The 18162-nt window shown below is 39.1% G+C and overlaps 1 protein-coding gene across 1 annotated transcript in view; it reads right to left on the bottom strand.

Moving 5' to 3' along the window:
* Positions 1-18162, bottom strand: part of LOC106872571 (pleckstrin homology domain-containing family M member 2) — a 199585-nt gene that overhangs the window by 82174 nt on the left and 99249 nt on the right. Inside the window, exons 4-5 of the mRNA XM_014919604.3 lie at positions 11542-11666; positions 11239-11301 (exon numbers count right to left, since the gene is read on the bottom strand). Of these exons, the coding sequence (XP_014775090.1) occupies positions 11239-11301; positions 11542-11666 (188 nt within the window). The remainder of the gene's footprint in view (positions 1-11238; positions 11302-11541; positions 11667-18162) is intronic.

The raw sequence follows: 18162 nt of genomic DNA, 5'->3' as shown, positions 1-18162 counted from the left end.
GCTAACGAATTATGGATCCAAGAAAGGAATCCCAGTACATACAGCAAACAGGTTGCAGTGATGGGTCACCATACTACTAAACTACAACTTCGAAAAAGCTAGGACATGCTGACAGCCTATCCAGGTTAATACCCAGAAATGGTGAACCATTCGAGGACACAGTAATAGCAGCCTGAAGAGCAGAAGGGGAAATTAAACATATATAGTGGAACATTGTACGAGAGTTACCAATAACTCTGGAGGAAATAAAGCGACACACGTCAAAAGACAAGTTCATAAATGAAACAAAAAAAAAAAACCTCCATGGTCAGCGAAAGAAATAACAGAAGGTTTGGTAAAGAAAAGCAACAAGATGCAAACATATATTCAACATATGACAGCATACTGATGTATGGCCAAAGGGTAGTGAAATTCTACAAAAAAGAATGTTCAAAGAATTCCATATTGGACATCCAAGGACTGCAAGGATGAAAGTGCTTATGCACAGTTATGTGAATTGGCCGAAGATGGACAAGGAAATTGAAAACGTAGTAAAAGGTTGCAGAGGATGTGCTCTGGCAGCGAAATTGCCTAGTCAGAAATGGGAGCCTTAGCCAGAAGTAAAAAGTCCATGGACGAGACTGCACATCGATTTTGCAGGTCTGTTAAATGGTTATTACATGGAAGTTGATAATTTTACATAATAGCCAGAAATTGTTAAGTGCAAAAGACCAGCCTCTGCATCAGTAATAAATTTTTTGCATGAATTATTTGCAAGATTTGGCATCCCAGATGTGATTGTATCTGATAATGGAACACAATTTGTGTCCAGTGAATAAAACAATAGTGCCTTACCATCCCAGATCAAATGGACAGGTAGAGCATTTTGTGGACACTTTCAAAAGAGCTTTGAGAAAAGCAAACAATGAAAAGTCACAGATGAAGTAGCTATGCAGTCACCCTGTATACCTAAGGGTATACAAGGTGACACCAAACCCCAATACGCCAGCTGAACTGATGTTCATGAGGAAGGTGAAATCAGTTTTTGATAAACTGTTACCTAGCGAGGAAAGAAAAAGTACTAGGAGAGACAATCCAAAATTTTTCAAAATTTGTAATAAGGTGTAAATAAGGTTGTATAAAAAGGGAAAACAATACTGGGAAGAAGGAAAAATTACAAAGTGCATAGGGAAAACGATGTATGGAATTCGAAGCAGGAAAGGTATAGAAAAAAGACACAGAAACCAATTGAAGAAGAGATTCATAGAAAATTAACCAGACAGACTGGAAGAATTTATGGAATGGCTATATTACACATTACAGGTGGTTGAACCCACACATACAAGAGGAAGAAAAAGGAAGAACACAGAGTTCTAACAAATAGACACCAAGAAGAAAATATATTAAGTTGGAAAAAAAATGCTGAAAAGGGAGGAGGGGTGAATAAAGTAAAATAAAATTACTTGCTTCCCAAAGAAAAAAGAAAAAAAACTAAAAGGGGAGATGTTGTAGTGAAAATGATACACTCTTTCCTTCTTGACAAAGTGGTATGAAAAGGCCACTATAAAGTCAGACAGTCAGTCATAGCAGGGTCGGTAGTAGTAGAGTCGCTGTATGAGTTCTCAGTTGGAATCAGTGTCATTTATGTGATATATACGAGTTTGAGTTACTGTCAAGGTAGACATTACAAAGTTGTCTTGCAGTACTATCAGCGATAGCATGATAGACAAGTCAAAGATAAGACACAGAATACTGCCACAACATAATAGTGGTGACATGAATATTACAGTGCCGATGACACATACATGTAGATGAGGATCCACATTATAACAAAAATGAAGTATGTGAAGTCAGCACATCAAACATTTGAAAGCAATTCTCTTGGTTGGACGCAGCAATTCCAAAGCAAATACTGATGATATCTTAAAAGCTAAACACCAGTTTCACAAATTTCACTAACCTTTTTTGCTGTTTAGTTTGAGAGATTCGGATATGTGCACACTGGGTGTGATATAACTATTTTATTGCTAACATCTCCTTCTTTGATAAATTTTGCTATATAAATATGTTAGTTGTCTTTATTTTTTGTGTTTTCACTGTACTGTATTGAGCAAAATGGTTATGCAGCCCATGCTCGTCATTCTCTCAGTTATCCGGCCACTGTGAAAAAAGTTTGGTGACCCCTGTGTTACATCAAGGAAAAGAGACACACATACAGTATGGCCTTTTCGCCAGTTTCTATTGACCAAATCCACTCAAGGTTGTGGTCAGCTCAAAGCTATAGTAGAAACCACATGGTCAGGTGTCATGCAATAGGACTGAAACAGAAACCATGTGGTTGGTAAGCAAATTCTTAACCACACAACCAAGCGTGTGCCTATTTTATCATCATCATCATTATTTAGTATCCATTTTTCATGCTGGCATGGGTTAGCCAGTTTGACAGGAGCTGACAAGCTGGAGAGCTGCACCAGACTCCAGTCATCTGTTTTGGCTTGGTTTCTATGGCTTGATGCTCTTCCTAATGCCAACCACTTTACAGAGTGTACTGGATGTCTTTTCATATCACCGGCATGTTTGTATGTGTATACATATGCAGATATATATGTATCTGAATATATAAGTATATATATATATATATATATATATATATATATATATATATATATATATATATATATATATATATATATATATATATATATATATATATATATATATATATGTATATATATATATATAAATATACTAGCAGAAATACCCAGCCTTGCTCAGGATTAAAATAGCATGCTGGAGCATCGCCTTTGATCAACAAAAAAAATAAACCACAGGATTTATTCTTTGTAAACCTAGTACTTATTCTATCAGTGCCTTTTGCGGAACCGCTAAGTTATGGCAACGTAAACACAGCAACATCAAGCAGTGGTGGGGGTACAAACATAGGCGCACACACACACACACACACACACACACACACACACACACACACACACACACACACACACACACAAATATACACATATATACTAGTATGGACATGTGGCAAGAATGGATGAGGATAGCTGTGTGAAAAAGTGCCACACCCTAGCAGTTGAGGGAACCTGTGGAAGAGGCAGGCCCAGGAAGACCTGGGATGAGGTGGTGAAGCACGACCTCCGAACTTTAGGCCTCACCGAGGCAATGACTTCTGACCGAGACCTTTGGAAATATGCTGTGTGTGAGAAGACCCGGCAAGCCAAGTGAGACCAAAATCCAAGCCAGGGATGTAGCCAGCCCACTTATGCGTAACATTCCTTCTTTGGACACTAAACTCCGCTTGTGAAGACCTGTTGAGGCAAGTGAAATCGAAATCGAACTAAATTTGTAGACTGGCACCCATGCCAACGTCTTCATTGAACACTAAACTCGGCTTGCGAAGACCTGTTGGGGCAAGTGAAAGCGAAATCATGATGGCACCTGTACAAGTCAATCACTAAGAGCACCGTCCGAGCATGATCGTTGCCAGAGCACCAGCTGTCTGGCTTTCATGCCAGTGGTACGTAAATAGCACCATTTGAGAGTGACCATTACCTTCCTGGCACTTGTGCCAGTGGCACGTGAAAAGACATTCAAGCGAGTTCGTTGCCAGTACTGCTGGACTGTCTCCCGTGCAGGTGGCACATAAAATACACCATTTCGAGCGTGGCCGTTGCCAGTACCTCCTGATTGGCCTTCGTACCGGTGGCACGTAAAAGCACCCACTACACTCTCTGAGTGGTTGGCGTTAGGAAGGGTATCCAGCTGTAGAAACTCTGCCAAATCAGATTGGAGCCTGGTGTAGCCATCTGGTTAACCAGTCCTCAGTCAAATCGTCCAACCCATGATAGCATGGAAAGCAGACGTTAAACGATGATGATGATGATGATGATACGACAGTCTTTCTACATACACACACATATATATACATATATATATTATATATATATAGATACACACACATATATACATATATATACACACACACATATATATACATATATCTACATATATATATAAAACTGAGAATGTGAGTGCGTGTATGTGTGTGTGGGAGGGGTCTGTATGTCAGCACCACTAAAATTCGAGAACTACCCAACTGATTTCATTCAAATTTTACACATGCCTTACTTAGGGTCTATGCAGTGTCATGGACCAAAAAATCTTCGACTTCATGCCTGATGTGAGCCCGGAGCAATCTCTTGTCTCTTACACAGTTTCAGTATCACATGTCAAAAGTGAAACATAATATCTCTATTAATAATTTCACTATTATATGGTTTCAATTTCAGTTACTTTTATTACGTATCTATATATATATATATATATTAGTTTCATTTCTATTATATCAATGTTTTTATATACGTTTGTATATGTATGTATGTATGTATGTATATATATATATACGTATATATGTGTGTGTGTGTGTGTGTGTGTGTGTGTGTGTGTGTGTGTGTGTGTGTGTGTGTGTGTGCGTGTGTGTGTGTGTGTGTGTGTGTGTGCCAGGTAAAAACACTACTGATGCCTTATTTCTAGTGAGACAGTTGCAGGAGAAATACCTAGCTAAGGATAAACCTCTGTACCTGGCTTTCGTTGACATGGAGAAAGCCTTTGACAGGGTCCCCCGATCCCTTATCTGGTGGTCAATGAGGAAACTTGGGATAGAAGAATGGTTAGTGAGAGCTGTGCGAGCCATGTACAGAGATGCTGCCAGTAAGGTGAGGGTTGCAAATGAGTACAGCAATGAATTCCGGGTAGAGGTAGGGGTCCACCAAGGTTCCGTCCTCAGCCCCCTCTTATTTATCATAGTCCTCCAGGCAATCACAGAGGAGTTCAAGACGGGTGGCCCCTGGGAGCTCCTCTATGCTGATGACCTTGCCCTAATTGCGGAGTCACTATCAGAACTAGAGGAGAAGTTTCAGGTGTGGAAGCAAGGTCTAGAATTGAAGGGCCTTAGAGTCAACCTAGCTAAAACCAAAATCCTAACAAGTAGGAAGGTAGATAAAACACAAACCCCTTCAGGTAGATGGCCCTGCTCAGTATGTAGAAAAGGAGTAGGTAGTAACTCTATAAGATGTACCCGGTGCAAGCTATGGACACACAAGAGGTGCAGCAACATCAAAGGCAGGTTAACTAGCAAGTTAGTTTTTGTTTGTGGCAGATGTTCAGGTGCAATAAAGACTGTAAACAAACAGGAAACAACTTCTATCTCATTCCAGGGTGAAAAACTAGAGGTAGTCGATAGCTTCCGCTATCTGGGCGACCAAGTTAGTAGTGGGGTGGGTGCGCTGAAAGTGTAGCTGCTAGAATAAGAATAGCCTGGGCAAAGTTTAGAGAGCTCTTACCCCTGCTGGTGACAAAGGGACTCTCACTCAGAGTAAAAGGCAGACTGTATGACGCATGCGTACGAACAGCCATGCTACATGGCAGTGAAACATGGGCTGTAACTGCTGAGGACATACGTAAGCTCGCAAGGAATGAAGCCAGTATGCTCCGTTGGATGTGTAATGTCAATGTGAATACCCGTCAGAGTGTAAGTATCTTGAGAGAAAAGCTGAACATTAGAAGCATTAGTTGTGGTGTGCAAGAGAGACGATTGCGCTGGTATGGACATGTGGTGAGAATGGATGAGGATAGCTGCGTGAAAAAGTGCCACACCCTAACAGTTGAGGGAACCCGTGGAAGAGGTAGGCCCAGGAAGACCTGGGCTGAGGTGGTGAGGCAAGACCTTCGTACATTGGGCCTCACCGAGGCGATGACTACTGACCGAGACCTTTGGAAATGTGCTGTGCGTGAGAAGACCCGGCAAGCCAAGTAAGATCGTTGCCAGTGCCCCTGGACTGGTTCTTGTGCGGGTGGCACATGAGATGCACCATTTTGAGTGTGGCCGTTGCCAGTACCGCCTGACTGGCTCCCGTAGGATTTTCGAGCGAGATCGTTGCCAGTGCCCCTGGACTGGCTTGTGCGGGTGGCACATAAAAGACACCATTTCGAGAGGGTGCTATTTCTTAATAGTTGTGTGGTAAGTAGCAAACAACAAGCAAAAAGAAAAAACGCAGCAAACAAGCAAAAAGAAAAAAATACCTTCTCTCTCTCTCTCTATCTCTCTCCCTCCCTTACACACACATGCCAGTTATCTCTCTTTCTTTCTTTCTTTCTTTCTCTCCTTCTCTCACACACACAGCAACATTACACACAAAACACATGTTGCCAAAAAGTAATAGACGCTATCTATTTATAGTGAGTATGCGAGACAGAAAGTGTGGTGTGTATGTGAAGTTCTTTTGTTAGTGTGAGAGAGCAGCATGTGTGTGTGTGAGACAGGGAGAGAGAGAAAGAAAGAAAGAAAGAAAGCAAGAAAGAAAGAGAGATAACTGGCATGTGTGTAAGGGAGGGAAAGAGATAGAGAGGGAGAGCGCGCTCTCTCTATCTCTTTCGCGTTCTTTCCCAACACTTTTTATGCGTACAAAAATTATGTATGCAATTGGTGTACATACGTGAGTGTGTGTATGTGTGTGTTGCTCATATATATATATATATATATATATATCTTAATATATAAAGCTGAAGTTGTGTGTCTGTGTGAAGCCTTTTTAAAAGTTTATAGAAATCCACATTTTCCACTTTTTCGTAAAAATTTTTACATCAATGGAATTTTCTCGATGTGAACTTTCCAGTGCAGTAATTAGATTTTTAAAATTCCGTTTACTTTGTGTGATTTAAGGGAGATTTGGTTGTTGTTTCTAGCAACTTTTATATTTCTTCCCTTCTACCTGGAACAGCGTTCATACACACGCGTTCAACAGAGAAAGTGATACATACAACGTCATAGATTAAACTTTCTTCTCAGTATTCTTTACTTATTTTTCATAACATTGATACGTAAAAACAAACACAACCACACATACGTAATCTGTGACAACAACATACACATTGCTCCCGTTCTCTATCTTCCCTTCTTCCTCTCTCGCTCTCGCAAACGCATACACGTGCAAGTAAACACAATCATTCACGTTCATCAACGTGGTATAACTACAGAGTTGTACCCACCGACTTTGGAAGGTCATAACTTTCAGAAAAATGAATATTTTTTTATGAAATTTTCTATGCATATATTATTTTTTATGTAGATTCCGAATATACAAAAATTTTCGGTGAAAGTGTTTTGGGAGGTGGGGTTGAGGACAATTTTCGGAAATTCCATTTATATTCCTCTTAACTTCCAGGAAAATGAATATTTTTTCGTGAAATTTTCTACAAATATACCTTGATGTATGTACATTTCGAGCATGTAGGAATCTTGAAGGAAACAACTGCAAGTTATTTTTGAGAAGTGTTCCCCACTCGGTGGTGTTTCAGAGCAAGTCGTCCATATTTGTTTCATTTTTTCTCTTTTATGTGCTTATGTGCATCCTTAGATTTCTAATGAAGTAATAGGCAGTGAAGGGAAGCCGTCATAAGAAAACTTTTAACTACCTCTATTCCTTTCTCCCCCTCTCTACCTCTTCCTCTCTCACTCTCTCAAACGCATACACATGCAAGTACACAATCATTCAGTAAAATATAACTCATGTTCGTCAATGTTTTGTAAATATACCATGATTTTCACTAGGGTGTTAGGGTTAGGGTTTTAGGGTCAGGGTTAGGGTTTAGGGTTAGGGTTAGGATTAGTGTTACGGTTACGGTTTTATGGTCAGGGTTAGGGTTTTAGGGTTAGGGTTAGGGTTTAGGGTTAGTGTTAGGGTTAGGATTAGGTTTAGGATTAGGGTTGGGTAATCGTGCGGGTGTTAATCTGAAAAATTACAGATATGTGAAAAGTACCGACCCTGCCATCTATTATAACTTTTGTTGTTCTGTTTAATATATACATAGATTATGCCTCCAAAGAAGAGAGTTTACTGGGGAAAGACAGCAACCGGTTTAAAATGACAGCAACAGCCTGCAGCAATTCACCACATTCCAGAAACTACTTTGAACATAATGCAAAATGGTGCATCAGCATCTTCTTCCCAATCTGATAGAATTCTGTCAAAACTGTGTACCAACAGATCGCCAGCAATTGCTTCATCACAAATTGCTGTCCCAGCTCCTGTGAAAAGGGATTACCCTGCAATGTATAACCAGGGCAGCGCAAAAAGTTGTTTTGCACAAGCATTTCTTTAGCCAATTAAACGGATGAAATTTACGTACGCTTAATAATTTTACGTAAAACAGCCTTCAGACTTTCCCTATTAATTTCATCGTCTTTTGAATTATGAACATATTTACATCATAAGGGTTTTTTCATTGTAAGGCTTTCTTTTTTAGTTGATTCTCACCAAGCAAGACTTATCGTAGATGGCGTAATAAGTCACACCCGGACAAGGTCGGGTTATACTGCTAGTATATATATATATATTTATATAAATAAATTCATATAAATAAATTCATATAAATTCATTGAGGTGAGGTGTTTTGAACTCACTAGCCAATAAATTTCTTAGTGTCTGCCTAACGTGGTGTTGATGTCGCATGGTCAAAATTCACATGAGTTATTAGACACTTGCAAATTTATTCGAATATTGAGGCTGAAGATCGGAATAGGGTAACTTCATACCCTTAACCGTGAAACATCGTACCCAATTAACTAAAGGCAGGTTTGTTTTTACTCTTCTCTTCTGTTTTTTGTTCTGTGTGTGCCATAAATATCGCCATCCATTAGGGAAAAAATTTGTAGTTTAGAATCAGTAGTTCTTTGACTGCTATTTCTGAATTCTCAGTATGTTGGAGAAGCAGCTCCTGCTAATCCCTGTATATTTATGATTATAAATGGTTTTACCGATAAAGGTTTTTTCATACTGAGCTACTCGGCAAAATTGTTAATTATTAATTTTATTACTAATTGACGATTCCCTGCCCTTTAGATCTATATATTTATATAGATAGGATGATAAATTGAATATTAATTCAATTTAAAACCAAGAGGCCTAGCATATAAAAAATCTGAAAATTCAGAAAAAATTGTATTACACGTGTATAAGGGATGACCACTAGGTGGACATCGAATATGCTAGAAAGAGGTCATCAACGACCCAACCACAAAGAAAAATAATGTTCTCCAGAAAAATTTCGCAAAACGCCAGAACAGGACAAAATGAGAAATATACAGAATAAAGAATTATCTATGGACTGCTGCAGTTTCGAACATTAACGTTTTACTTGCGTAACATCCGTGTTCTCATATATATATATATATATATATATATATATATATATATATACTTAAGACTTAGTTGTGATCGGAACAGAACCGCTTCTGACACAGAGAATCGGGAGCCCTTTTGGTCATTCTATTTTCCTTGCTAGAAGGGTTCCTAACCCATGGGCAAAGAGGGGTTAGATGATGGCGGTAGTGTTTTCAAAAGGATGGCATGTGTAACCTGATTACCTCTGCCGATCAAACTCCCAACCCATGTGCTCCAGTTGCAACACTGATTCTGCCCAAATTTGACGTCATGTTACTTAGTTTGGTTTGAAATAAAGAACTTGATTAGCTTAATAATCCCAACTTAATCCCGGGCAAAGCCGGGCTATACTGCTAGTAAACATATATATACATAGTTTGTTCATTTTCTCTTATCCCTTTCTGTTGAAGAGCGTAGACTCGAAATGTAAAAGAGTTTTTCATTTTCCCGAGTATCAAACTAAAACACTTGCTTGTTGTTCATACACCTGTTTTCTTCTTATGTCTTTCTATAAATTTCAACTATATATCATCATCATCATCGTTTAACGTCCGCTTTCCATGCTAGCATGGGTTGGACGATTTGACTGAGGACTGGTGAAACCGGATGGCAACACCAGGCTCCAGTCTGATTTGGCAGAGTTTCTACAGCTGGATGCCCTTCCTAACGCCAACCACTCAGAGAGTGTAGTGGGTGCTTTTACGTGTCACCCGCACGAAAACGGCCACGCTCGAAATGGTGTCTTTTATGTGCCACCCGCACAAGCCAGTCCAGGGGCACTGGCAACGATCTCGCTCAAAAATCCTACAGGAGCCAGTCAGGCGGTACTGGCAACGGCAACGGCCACGCTCAAAATGGTGCATCTTATGTGCCACCCGCACAAGAGCCAGTCCAGGGGCACTGGCAACGATCTTACTTGGCTTGCCGGGTCTTCTCACGCACAGCCCATTTCCAAAGGTCTCGGTCAGTAGTCATCGCCTCGGTGAGGCCCAATGTACGAAGGTCTTGCCTCACCACCTCAGCCCAGGTCTTCCTGGGCCTACCTCTTCCACGGGTTCCCTCAACTGTTAGGGTGTGGCACTTTTTCACGCAGCTATCCTCCTCCATTCTCACCACATGTCCATACCAGTGCAATCGTCTCTCTTGCACGCTACAACTGATGCTTCTAATGTTCAGCTTTTCTCTCAAGATACTTACACTCTGACGGGTATTCACATTGACATTACACATCCAACGGAGCATACTGGCTTCATTCCTTGCGAGCTTACGTATGTCCTCAGCAGTTACAGCCCATGTTTCACTGCCATGTAGCATGGTTGTTCGTACGCATGCGTCATACAGTCTGCCTTTTACTCTGAGTGAGAGTCCCTTTGTCGCCAGCAGGGGTAAGAGCTCTCTAAACTTTGCCCAGGCTATTCTTATTCTAGCAGCTACACTTTCAGCGCACCCACCCCCACTACTAACTTGGTCGCCCAGATAGCGGAAACTATCGACTACCTCTAGTTTTTCACCCTGGAATGAGATAGAAGTTGTTTCCTGTTTGTTTGCAGTCTTTATTGCACCTGAACATCTGCCACAAACAAAAACTAACTTGCTAGTTAACCTGCCTTTGATGTTGCTGCACCTCTTATGTGTCCATAGCTTGCACCGGGTACATCTTATAGAGTTACTACCTACTCCTTTTCTACATACTGAGCAGGGCCATCTACCTGAAGGGGTTTGTGTTTTATCTACCTTCCTACTTATTAGGATTATATTGTATAATAATTGTCTCATTGCCATTGTACCTAAAGTTCATTGCTGAAATATTATTGTACCTGTATTATTTCATTGTATTATATATAGTACCTGTATCATTTCACCAATACTGGCAAGTGGAAATTCTTCAGCTACATCAACAAACTAAGAGAGAGAGAGAGAGAGTGTGTGTGTTTGTCTGTGTGTGCGTACTCACACACATTTACATGTCCATACTTACATATACAAAGTGTAAATGAAAGGAGATTGATGTTTCACTTACATATTCCAGTTGAAATGATGCAAAATCCAGACCAGATGTTAAAGTAACCAGAACATTCATTCTCTACAATGACAAAAAGATGAAAATAGATAATAGTTACTGATATGGAGAAAAAGCAGAAGGTGGTGGAGAACTAATTTAGTCATTCTTTGAGGTTACCATGACAAAATGTATGTCAGCTCAAGTTATTGATGATTAAGTACCAAAGCGGCATCAGTTAACTATCTGTTGACAAAGTACCAAAAACATCAGCAAGGTATTAATATACTAATCATATACAAAATCAACACTTAAGGTACCTACCTGTTGATCAAGTACCAAAGCTTCCCGTACATAGTATTTCTTGACAACACTAGTATTTTCTAAGAAACATCTCATGTAACTTTCCAATAAATTCTCATTTAATGCAAGGAATAGCCAGGCACGACCTGTATAAAACAAATAAGGATGTTAGTAACACATTGGAAATCCATGGGGTCTAAAGAAATTAACTTACTTAAATCCCTTTTAACAATACAGAGAACATAAATCTAATAAAACCTCTCCTATTTGGGTAAAAAAAAAAAGACTGAAAAGAAGCATTTCTCAAATTTGAAACTATTTTTAACTCTCTTGATACCAGATTGCATGAGACTATTTCTTCTCCTTTCACATAAAATCTTTTTGATTCAAAATGCTCATATTAAAATCGTTCCTCATAAAAACCCATTCACTTATGTTCTAAACACAGGCTTTTTGCCTTCTGCTTTTCTGATTAGGTCTGAAGAAAAGGGTTGTGCCCATATCCTTCACAGGATCTCTTAGACTGGAGTAAGGGACTGTGTCCTTGGTCAGTACAGGCCTTTAAAGACAGGAAAAAGGAGCTAATCGTTACAAGTTCTCTGAGACCTGTGAGGGTAATGTTATTGATATTTGTCCTGAACAACAATAAGCTAAATGTTTTGAGGAAAACATGAGAGTATTCAAAGGCTTTAATAATGACAAAGGTAATTATCTCCTTAAATCCCTCCATAATTAACTGAAACATAAATTTGAAATGACAAAGGAATAAAACAATTATGTTATGAACTTCATTAGTGAAGTCAGTAATGTCATATATGAGAGAAGTAAAGCATTGCTAATAGTACACCCAGAGGGCAACTCAAATCTTACTATCATACACAACTTAACAAATGAAATGAACTAATTATCAATCGCAACCGTAAGATTCTTAGACTATTCAATCCCTCTTATAAACAGACCTAGGAAATAACTTAACCCAATTCATCAAAACAGGACTCTCTAGACCTATACGTTACAGTCCAATTATTAACTTATTAACTTCCCACCTTAACTATCAGACAGTTTTGTCATTCTCCTATTGAGTTTTTCTACTCTTCTCTTTGTTCTGATGGCAATATTCTCCCATGCACTCCCATACTTATACCTATTTATGTATCTATATCAGTATGTATCTGTATAAGTTTAGATAATTATTCATCCATATGATTCCATTTAGGCTGAGTAAGTACAGATATGTGTATATATGCATGTATGTATAACTATATATAAGTGTATATGAATTTCGTTTTTGTATTTGGTTTGCAAGATTCTTTATGTGAATTCATGTGTTGAAGCATATTTTATTGTGTCTGGGGAGAGTCATTCTCTTTTAGTGGCTTATTATTTAACTCATTCACCAGTTTGATTTCCACTCACTTACTTTATTCTTTTCTTTTATTCTTTTACTTGTTTCAGTCATTTGACTGCGGCCATGCTGGAGCACCGCCTTTAGTCAAATCAAATCGACCCCAGGACTTATTCTTTGTAAGCCTAGTACTTATTCTATCGGTCTCTTTTTGCCGAACCGCTAAGTTACGGGGACCTAAACACACCAGCATCGGTTGTCAAGCAATGTTGGGGGGACAAACACAGATACACAACATATACACACATACATATATATATATACATATATACGACAGGCTTCTTTCAGTTTCCGTCTACCAAATCCACTCACAAGGCTTTGGTCGGCCCGAGGCTATAGTAGAAGACACTTGCCCAAGGTGCCATACAGTGGGACTGAACCTGGAACCATGTGGTTGGTAAGCAAGCTACTTACCACACAGCCACTCCTGCGCCTACTCCTACTTATTTATTTATTCTAAAATTCTTGTTAAACAGATTGATAAACAGATATAGACATATATGCCTATTTAGATAAGTACCTATCTATATCTCTTGTTATACATACTAGTGGGACCCATGAATATTTCATGGAATTAATGGTAAATCTATTGGGTTATTTTTGAAAACTTTATCCAAAAAACTTGAAAGTATAGCCTGTGTTGTGTCTGTATGGAGAGATAATCGCTCATCTGCTACTCATTGAGAAGTGGAAGAAATTGGAATACGATGATTACTTAATGCACTTTATATACTTTATGCACAGTTTTATAGACTTAATACACAGCACACATAAAATAAATATTCACTCTTATTTTTCCATTTATCCCAAAAACAAAAAAAAATTATCCCGTACATATGATACAACCTTTAGTTAAATTGCATATATCTGCCACGTAAATAAGCCTGAATATTTCATTGATTTGCACTTATGCACATGCGTTAAGTGATAGGTGATATGAAAAACTAAATTCAATTCAAAAATACACTTTTCACTATCCAATCACCACTGCCACCACCACCACCTCCATCTCCAACACGACCACCATCTGTCTACCCCTCTCTTTCTCCCTTCTTTCTCTCTCCCCCTCTATCTATGCCTTTCTTTAACCTCACCATCAGAACATCACCCCTCTGCAAAAATTATATTTTTAACTATCTTCCTCTATATTATCACTACCTTCAACTAACTTTTTAAACCACGTAATAAATATTACATTCCCCGTACTTCAGGTCATGGGCGCTTCTCTCTCCCTCTTTTTTCTCTCTCTCTCTCTCTCTCTTTTCTTTCTCCCTCTTTTCCTATCTCTCTTTTCTTTAATCACATGAAAGCATTACCGATGGGCTAAGTAACAGAATGACAAGAAGAATTATTATAAGATACCTGGTGATTTTTCATACATATTTGAGTTTCTCTATGTATACAAGCATCGTTTTCTTATGCATATATATATATATGTATCTGTAAATTCATATACTTGTGTCTGTACACATGTGAATCTGAGTGTATAGATATACATTTCTTGTACATCTTTGGATAACTATTCATGTCTCTCTCTCTCTCTCTCTCTCTCTCTCTCTCTCTCTCTCTCTCTATATATATATATATATATATATATATATATATATATATATATATATATATATATATATATATATATATATATGTATATGTATGCGTGTATATGTATGTGTCTATTTATGTGTTTTTATGGATGTTTTATACCTACATATACTTCGGGGTCAATTAAATAAGTACCAGCTACACACTGGGGTCGATTTAATCGACTTAAACCCTTTGTCTGTCCTTGTTTGTTCCCTCTATACTTAGCCCCCTGTGGGCAATAAATATATATATATATATATATATATATGTTGATCCATATACATACTTGCCTGTACATTTATCTTTATCTTATTTTAGTCTTCTAGTTTATTAACTTATTCATTTTTTCCTATATGCATGTTGCATGCACATTTACTTATGACTATATTTTTATATGCATGTGTATGTCTATTTGTAAAATAACTTCATATATAGAAGTGTATTTATAGGTCTATCCATATTCTCTTGCGCTCACATGTGTATGCATGTATGTCGATCTATAATACATGTGTGTGTATACACACATTCATATATGAGCATGCACGAATGTGTACACTTTATATATTATATATTTATGTATTTGTCTGAAAGTATGTGTACACATTCACATATATGTATATGCTTATACGTGTATGTTTACATATATGCATATAAACAAGTACATAGATGCAAAATGAGGTGGGAAAAAATAGGATTTGAATACCAAAGATAAAATAATATACTATTTATTATAACAAAAAAAATCTTCATAAATTGTTACTTAGAGTTTGATGTGACCGTTCATCAGACAATTGCAATAATACTATTATTATTGCAACTATCTTACAAACAGTTTGTGAAGGATTTCCTGGCTTTAGTAAATAATATGTGTGTGTATATATATATATATATATACACACACATATATATATATACCACAGAGAAAAAGTTTAAAAAAGACAAACGTGAGGATGTTGCACAAGCAATGTACTAATAAGACACTCAGAGAAAGAAGAGAGTAGTTGTTTAATGTTTCAAGTGTAGTTCGTCTTCAGAAACAGGAAGAACAGGAAAAAAGAAAGGAGGAAAAAAATTCACCAACAGTCCACATGAGGTTACATTTCTGAAGTGACCAGAAGTATGGTTGGTGTGTGTGTGTATCTGTTGGCATGTGTGCGTAGATGGAGAGGGAATGTGTATATCTGTGTGTGCACACATGTGTATGGGTGCGTGTGCATGTATGTCTCTCTCTCACTGTATATGTGCGTATGTGAGGGGATGTATGTATGTATATGTGCATGTTAATGTGTGTAGAAGTGTATGTACATGTATGTATATGTGTACATGTGTGTGTAGAAGTATATGTGTGTGCGCATGCAAGAGAGGGGTGAAGTGGAGTGTGTGTGGGTAGATTGGCATAGCCAAGGGTGTGTGTGTGCTGGTGTGGGAGTGTGTGTATGTGTGTGTGTGTGTGTGTGTGTGCATGTGTGTGTACAGGTGTGTGTGTGGTGTGTGGTATAGGAATAAAAAATTTAAATTAATTTAAGTCAATAATGAAAATTAGTAATAATAAAAAAATAAATGAAAAGGATTTTGTGAATAAATCAGTAACAGAAATAAATCAAAAATATCAATAATAAAATCAGTAACAAATAAATAACAATAAAAATTATAAAAAATAAAAAATAAAGTAAAATAAAAAAAATAATGAAATAAAGAAATAAATGAATAAAAAATAAGATTGAGTAGAATGACTTTTTAAAAAGGGGTGTGGGGAAAGTCACTGAGAGGAGGGGGTTGTGTTGAGTCTGAAAGGAGTTTGGGTACATAGAGTGAAAATGTAATGCTGTTCCAGGTGGAGTCTAGATTTAGTGGATCCATGGTGTAGGGCAAGGCCAAAGACGGCAAGGTCTGAGGTGGAGTGGTTGACCAAGCGAAATGACGATCGACAGGGTGGGGGTGGGGGTCCTTACTTAGACAAACGTCTCGTAAGTGTTTGGTGAACCAGTTGGCTAGCTGGCAGCGCGTCTGTCCAACATAAAGTTTATTGCAAAGATTGCACTTGATGCAGTAAATGAGGTTTGAAGAAATGCAGAAGGATTTCCTAATGTAGAGGGTGTTCTGGTTGGATCCAGGGAGGGATGAGAGGTGATGAAAGGACAGGTGAGGCTGGAGCAAGGGAAGGATCCGGGTTGGGTTGGAACGGAGTGGGGAGGGAGGGAGCTACAGACCAGTAGGTCATGTAGGTTACGGGCGCATTTGAAGGAAGGCAAGAGTGGGTTGGGGAAAATAGGGAAGGTGGTGGGATCTAGCTGAAGGTGCTGGAAGGCCTGCAGGATCTTCCAACAAAGGGGTAGGGTGGAGGGGTGGAAAACGAGGGGAAAGGGGATGCGGTTGGGGGATCAGTGTGGGGAAGGAGAGAGGGGATGGTAGTGCGATTGATTTGATGAGCATGGGTAAGGGCAGTTTGGACACGGGTGGAAGGGTATCTGTGATGCATGAATAAGAGGGCCAAGTATTGGGACTGGGTCTTGAAATCCTGGTCCCAGCTGCACAGGCATCAGAGGGAGTAGGGGATGGCCTATTTGGTGTGGGAGGATGGGGGAGGAAAAGTTGAGGTAGAAGTGGGAGTCTGTGGGTTTAAAGAAGGCGGAGGTAGTGAGAGAGTGAGTGAGGCTATCAATGGAGAGAGATATCGAGGAAGTTTACAGAAGTATCAGAGATGGTACAGGTGAATTAGAAAGAAGGGTAGAAGTTAGAAACAAAAGAGATGAAATTGGAGAGCTGTTTGCGGGAGAAGTAGGTAGCACCTATACAGTTGTCTATATAGCAACTGTATAGCTCTGAGGCCGGTCTGGAGAACTGTGAGAAGATTTGGGTCTCAACATAACCAACAATTGGGGCCCATCCTCATTCCCATAGCAATGCCAGAGTTCTGCTGGTAAATCTCTCCTATGGACGTAAAGCAGTTGAGGGTAAGGATGAGTTCTGCAAGGAGGAGAAGGGTGGAGGTGCTGGGTGTGGGGTCAGTCAAGGAAGCATTAGAAGACTAAGAGGCTGTCGTTATGGGGTGTCACAAGGTACAGGGATTTTATGTCCATGGTGAAAAGGTGGCATGAAGGGCTGGAAGGGAAGGAGAAGGAATTGAAGAGGCAAAGGGCATGGTTGGTGTCATGTATATGAGACGCGAGGGCATAGACTTGTAGCATAGAGGATAAGTGGAAGTTCCTATGGGAGAACTTGCTGAGTGCCTCAGACCAAATTTGTGGCTGGTGCAAAGTCCCAGCCAGCCCTAGGATGACAAGAGCAAAGAAACAGGCTTGGAAGGACTGGAAGGGTGGTGGTAGCATGGAGATATATCAGGCAGCTAGAAGGAAAGCTCATCGTCCGAACACCCTGTACCTCCACCATTTATTTCCTTCCCAAAATACACAAACCCAACAACCCTGGCTGCCCCGTTGCTTCCTTCGTAACTGCTCCACAGAACTCATCTCCAAATATCTTGACTTCATCCTTTCCCCTTTACTCACTGCCCTCCCGTCTCAGCCAGGAGTGAAGCAAAAAGGAAGAAGTTTGCCAATGTCTTACAGTATGAGGACCAGAGGCTTGAATTGTTTCAGCTTGCAAGACAGTGTGTCAGAGAAAATTGATGCATGGAAGAGAAATGTGTTCAC

The sequence above is a fragment of the Octopus bimaculoides genome, chromosome 24, assembly GCF_046866305.1.
Source record: "Octopus bimaculoides isolate indiv1 chromosome 24, ASM4686630v1, whole genome shotgun sequence".
Lineage (NCBI taxonomy): Eukaryota > Metazoa > Mollusca > Cephalopoda > Octopoda > Octopodidae > Octopus > Octopus bimaculoides.
The sequence above is the reverse complement of the archived record's forward strand: the minus strand, read 5'-3'. Positions and strand labels throughout refer to the sequence as shown.